Source organism: Limulus polyphemus, unplaced genomic scaffold (assembly GCF_000517525.1).
Source record: "Limulus polyphemus unplaced genomic scaffold, Limulus_polyphemus-2.1.2 Scaffold2886, whole genome shotgun sequence".
NCBI lineage: Eukaryota > Metazoa > Arthropoda > Merostomata > Xiphosura > Limulidae > Limulus > Limulus polyphemus.
This window is the reverse complement of record NW_013668496.1, coordinates 1-6,857: the sequence shown is the minus strand read 5'-3', so window position 1 is coordinate 6,857 and position 6,857 is coordinate 1. Positions and strand designations below refer to the sequence as shown.

Here is a 6,857-nt window from a genome sequence, read left to right as displayed (position 1 = left end):
AGTTTATTCTATTAGATTCCAGAGAACCATAATGTATCATAAAAGGATTTACTACCCACATAGCAAAGTTTATTCTATTAGATTCCAGAGAACCATAATGTATCATAAAAGGATTTACTACCCACATAGCAAAGTTTATTCTATTAGATTCCAAAGAGCCATAAAGTAAGTTAGTGAAGAACTACAGTAAATAGAACAACCTATCAAAGGTCTTGATATTAGAGAAACTAATTTGACACAGTTGTGTGTCCTCTTGAGTCTCATGTTGTCTTCTGGCAGGAAAAATTGGTGAACAACACCTATGTGACTTCAGAATTTTGAATTTCCTTATTATTACAAGGGACAAGAAGTTGTTTAGCTGAACGTGACCTTTGAAGGTGTTGAAATTAGGCATGCTTTTGATTAAGCAGCTTTTGAAAATTATTTTCATGAAGTTATTCACTTTGTATAAAATTCTCATTAATTTCCAATCCATTTGACGGCCAGAATCTTTCTTATGAAGAAAAATAGCACTGTCTGTGTTTCTATGCTTAATGTATTTTTTTTAATGTTTGGAAACTCTCATGTTAACACTTCTGGCCTCACCAAAAAAGCCCTTCTAGTGGGATTTGCATGATATAATATAAATACCTTGTTTTTATCTTCAGATATTGTTCTATTTGAGGTTAGAACATCTTTAATTGTGTTTACAGGGGCAAATGAAGAAAGGTCCCCCTTTCAAAAGCACTTGGGTTATAGGGTTTTTATCATTTTGTATCAAGATTTCTTGAACCAATGTGTTTTTCTGACATCTTTAATGGTGTTTAGATATTTGTATATGATTCAAAAGTTATTCTTCCTTAACATATTCTCTAGGTTAATATTGGTTTCATATTATCATTGGTTGGTCTTTCTTTGCTTTCTTGGAACAAGTTTCTTCTTGCCCTAATATGGCAATTTGTATATACAAAGCTTCTGAGTAAAAAATGACCACTGGTAAAGTTGAGAGCTGATAGAAATTTCAAAATTAGAAGAGGCCTTATCCAATATGAACTGATACCATAAGTAACGTATGTAATCAGAAGTGTTAAAAACACTAAATATTGCTCACTGAAATCTCATGGAACATCATATAAAGAAAAGCTATATTGCACTTACATAAGGTAAAGAATTTAACTTCAGGTTTTTAAAGTCAATATGAAATTTATTTTAATGGATTTCTCTCAGAAACAACAACTTTTTTACACTCAGAATTTCACTGAAATCTTCAAAGATAAAAGGAATATAAAAGTATAATTTCATTAAACTATTCCACAGAAATCCAGCAAACTAAACAGAAGACAATAATATTATATTTTGAAAAGAAAATTTTAAAAAAATCAGAGAAAAAATAAGAATTTTTAAATATATTATATTTGACATGCATGTGGACGTTTGAGTAGAAAACCAATATTTACCATTCCTGAGCAAAGCCTGCCATCCACACATTAGCAAGACTATGATTAAATAGAAAAGACTTTAGATGCACAATTCAGAGAAAGAATCAGATATTAGTTGAAGTATACTAGATGAAAGGCAAATTATTTTGTTTCACACTTCTAGCAAGTTACAAAAAGCTTTTGGAATATTTCAATAACTAACGAGTTGATTTGTCAGTAAATTAAAAGACCAGAGGATACAGTAACTGTTAAATTTCACAATACCTTTGTTATTCTAAAGTTCAGACATTAAAAGCAGTTAACAAGGTAAATATTTGGCATGATATATTACTAAATGTTAAAATCAGATGAACTGATTTTTTTGTAATATAAAGGAACAAGCATTTTTGTTTAAAAAATATAGTAAAATAACTTTAGTATACATTTTTTAAAAATATTTTAGGTCATAATACCCATATTATGTATACTTTTTCATATTTAGGAAAAAATATCCTCTGTTATTTGGCAATGACAGTTATAAAACACTATATTTTTATTAGGAAGATCTATATTCTTACTCCATTGTACACATACTACATATAACATTGTGTGTATTATGCTAATAAATTCTGTTTATGCATTAATATAATTCGCTCTATTTTTTCTGAAGGTATACCACTGCAATTTGGTGTTTTTTTAATGAGCTAAAAGAATATCCCACAGAAAATAAGAGTTAAAGATGTATGATTATCTTTTGTTACGTATGCATATAAAAGCTATAATGACAAAAGTAATTCATATTATAGTACTTATTTTTAAATCGTTTTTATACATACAAAAATTAACTACTTTTGAGCTTTAGAACACACAACTGTATAGCTATTTAAAAATTATTAATATTTTTCCACATGATGTAAGCAATTAATGGTTTGTTTTTCTGAAAAGTGAATGAGAAATTATGATCATAATGACCTCAGTATACAGTATATTGTAGAATAAACAGATAAATGACAAAGTTCAAGCAGAAAAAAATTGCAGAATATCATAAGACTACAGTTGCATTGCTAGAGGATATGCAATGTTTATTACATTGGAAGTTGAATTTACATAAGTTGAAAAAACAAACAAAATATGGTTTTTATGCACAATCAGCAGTATTACTCCTAATGACAGTACCGAAATACTGTCAAAAGATGTTTTTTTATTTGGTAAAGATAAAAAATATAATGATACAGTTAATATGTATAATCTACATGAAATATTTCCTATAAAATGTTTAAAATGACTATATGCAAATTAATTACACAAACCTTCAATTTTAATTTTCAATAAATTAAAATGAAATTGTCTTTGTTAAATAAATTTATACCTACATATAGTTAAAATTTGTGAACATCATTACACTTTTTCATCAAAACAGAGCACATAGCAACAAAAGTATGACCAAGAACTCAAAATATACATTGTCGAAACAATGAATAAATAAAACAAGAAACATATGGTGATAAAATATATCTTATCAATAAATTCATGTACAATTAGTTGTTTTATACTTATGACTGTCATTTGTTCCTCAGACTATGTTGAGGTTAAAAAGAAACATGCCCAAAATCCAGAACATGAAAAAAGGTGTTAAGTCTATTATTTGTTAGTTTTAAACATTACATGATGTACCTCACAAAGAAACAATATTGGGCTAGCTTACATTAACACCTAAAGATGTACTAACAATATGTAAAAAACAGACTTTCCCTTCTGTAAAGTAGGTAGAGTCCTAGTGGCAGTAGGAACAAATGTTTTATTCATGAAAAAAAGTACAGAGTGTTTATTGATTTGATACATCACCTACATCACAAACAAACTTTATATGACATTATAAAAGTCTGCAGAAAGAAATATATGACAAGACCTTTAGTATTTGTCTCAAACTTTTAGCAGAATTAAATTTACATTCATCCACATAAACACACGTAATTGACTATGCATGTGTAATTTGCATTTTAATGTTAATAAAACTCTGGGATTATTTTATGAAAAAAATAATACGATGTTAATAAATTTTTTAAATAAGTTTTTGTTTTATTTAGATCACTGAAATAACATACAAAAAACAGATTATAAATATTGTTTAATGTTAAGGAATGTTTTATTCTGAAAGTAAAACATATACGGGTAATTGTTCTGAGTTTGCTTGTTTTTAATTTCTCGCAAAGCTACACGAGGGCTATCTGCACTAGCCATCCCTAATTTAGCAGTGTAAGACTTGAGGGAAGGCAGCTAGTCATCAACACCTACTGCCATCTCTTGGGCTACTCTTTACCAATGCACCATCACATTATAACACCCCCACGGCTGAAAGGGCAAGCATGTTTAGTGGGACGGGGAATCGAACCCGCAACCCTCAGATTGCGAGTCGAGTGCCCTAACCACCCGGCCATGCCTGTGAACTATCTGCTTCATCCACCATGGGGAACCAAACTCCAGATTTTAGAGTTGTAAGTCCGTAAACTTATTTCTGTCCCACTGAGGGACTATTGGGACGAATAGAGAAAAATTGGATAATTCTACTAGAACAAAAACATATGAAACTAACAATGAAAGAAGTGAGAAAAAAAAACAGCCTTGAATATGCTTCAGTACAGTAATATTATCAAGAAACTAAAAACCTACTGATTTGGTGGGGTTATAAGAGGACATGGACATGGTTGACAATCATTTGCTGTTCCAATTCTAGCATCTCCATAGAAACCCCGATTACATCTTTCACACTGCCTGCCCCCAGTGTTGTGTTCACAATTCTGAAAACCATATAAATATGTCATGTGTATATTTAGAGCACCAAAAACAAAGCTAGTAAGTTTTATTTTCTACAATGAAACAGATACAAATAAAACTTAAACTTCAAATTAGGATATCTGTTACTAACTTGCTATTTTATAATATGAAATACTTATGAAATATAATTGGTTTTAAAACAGTGCAAACAAAAATGCTTTCTAACAAACTACATATTACATATACACATTACCTTAACATTTTCTCTTCAGCTTGTATTGACATAATACACATCGTACTTCATTTATCAAGTCAGAAGCATTAATTAAATACTTGTAAAATCTGTTTTTCATCACCTTTATAGAGATGTTACTCATTTATCAACCATTCACAATTTCAAAATCAATAACTAAATTACTTGAAAGTGGCACATCCATCATTTGACTGGAGTTAATCCACAACAGGCTGCATTTCATGTTACTTACAGACGAAAAACAATTAAAATCTATTGTGTCATTAAGAAGGCTCACTTTCTGTAGTTATTTTAAGAGCGGAACCAAATTTTTAGAAATATTAGGCATTATTTCTCTAAAAAGCTGTAGGAAATAAAAACAATGTTGTATAAGTTCTAAATTGTGCTAATTCAGAATTAAATTTTAATTTGTTTTATCTACTATTAAAAAATGTACATCGTGTGTGTGTATACACACACACACACATCTTAATACTCGTTCTCCGACAGCCATTGAAAATGTTTTTCATTACTTTCAGTTATTACCAGCTGTATTATTCTTATAAGACACGTTTACTACTGTAAGAAAACAATTTATGTCCGAAATACATTACAGTCTAGTTCTACATACAAACATCCCTTAGTTGTTTTTCTTTTACTTAAACTACATTCCACATGACAGAAGACATGCCTTTAATAGTTCCATATTATCAACTTGACATATAATTAAGCATTAAGTTAACATTAAAGTACTACAATAATAAATTAACAGTCAACTTTTATAGTGAAAAACAGTACACCAAACAGAAACTGAATTTACACCATTGGCTGAAATAGTATTTGAAATATTCTAGATCCAATCTTTTCTGGAAGCTTTTGTAGATTCACAAAATGTTTCATATATAAACATATGGATAACTTCTAAGCAGAAACATCTTTAAATGATGTAACTTTCATAGAAATATATATATACAAATATGGAAAATTTCAATACAGAAACATCTTTATATGATGTACACTTTCTTAGAAATAGATATAAACATACAGATAATTCCTACATAGAAACATCTTTATATGATGTACACTTTCTTAGAAATAGATATAAACATACAGATAATTCCTACATCTTTATATGATGTACACTTTCTTAGAAATAGATATAAACATACAAATAATTCCTACATAGAAACATCTTTATATAATTCCCAGTTTCTTAGAAATAGATATAAACATACAGATAATTCCTACATAGAAACATCTTTATATGATGTACACTTTCTTAGAAATAGATATAAACATACAAATAATTCCTACACAGAAACATCTTTATATGATGTACACTTTCTTAGAAATAGATATAAACATACAAATAATTCCTACACAGAAACATCTTTATATGATGTACACTTTCTTAGAAATAGATATAAACATACAGATAATTCCTACATAGAAACATTTTTATATAATTCCCAGTTTCTTAGAAATAAATTACAGTGAAAACACTTTCATATGTATTTGATATAAAAATTAGCCTTACAAGACACTCTCCAGTCACAGAGTCACAGAGACTGGAATGACCGTGACAGTTACATGGCACAGTCTCAGGAACACAAACTCCAAGGAATCTTCCAGTAGGTCTACGTGAATATCCCCTTTCACAATACTAATGGGATGGACAAAAAATATCAAAACAATTAATACTGATAATTTTACTATCCCCCACACAAATATCAAAACAATTAATACTGATAATTTTACTATCCCCCACACAAATATCAAAACAATTAATACTGATAATTTTACTATCCCCCACACAGCTGATGAAAACTGGAACATAAGGTTTTGCAAACATATATTTTCAACATTATACGTTTTCTTAAATGATGGTTCACAACAGTATATAGTTTCAAAAACAGTTCTTAATGTCAACTCTAACAGCAGCCAAGAATTAGTTACATTTATAGTCTCCTCTATAAAGTACAATAATTGTAATGGCATGATAATTACTGTTACAAAAGCAGAAGTCACGTGATGCTGCTAGCACATGCACGACCGAGTTTTTCGAATTATCAGGGAACTCTTCTTAAATGATAGTTCACAACAGTATATAGTTTCAAAAACAGTTCTTAATGCCAACTCTAACAGCAGCCAAGAATTAGTTACATTTATAGTCTCCTCTATAAAGTACAATAATTGTAATGGCATGATAATTACCGTTACGACAGCAGAAGTCACGTGATGCTGCTAGCACATGCAAGATCGAGTTTTTCGAATTATCAGGGAACTCCTCGAACTTTGGCGAAGCTTCTTTGTTAGTATATACCTGGCAGAGAAGCCAACGAGGAAGACAGATAATCAAAGCCGCGAATAGTAGTGACGGTAATATAAAGTGTGCGTTTGTACTTGTAGAGAGAGAAGTTGTGCTGTGATTTATAGCATGTATTATAAAAGTT

General features: G+C 29.7%; 1 protein-coding gene across 1 annotated transcript in view; it reads right to left on the bottom strand.

Annotated features, from left to right (window-relative positions):
* LOC106468138 (basement membrane-specific heparan sulfate proteoglycan core protein-like) overlaps positions 1 to 6,065 on the bottom strand; it is a 151,119-nt gene extending 145,054 nt beyond the window's left edge. The window contains exons 1-3 of the mRNA XM_022396444.1: positions 5,942 to 6,065; positions 4,068 to 4,195; positions 1,437 to 1,475 (exon numbers count right to left, since the gene is read on the bottom strand). Of these exons, the coding sequence (XP_022252152.1) occupies positions 1,437 to 1,459 (23 nt within the window). The 5' untranslated portion in view covers positions 1,460 to 1,475; positions 4,068 to 4,195; positions 5,942 to 6,065. The remainder of the gene's footprint in view (positions 1 to 1,436; positions 1,476 to 4,067; positions 4,196 to 5,941) is intronic.
* Positions 6,066 to 6,857: the final 792 nt, after the last annotated feature.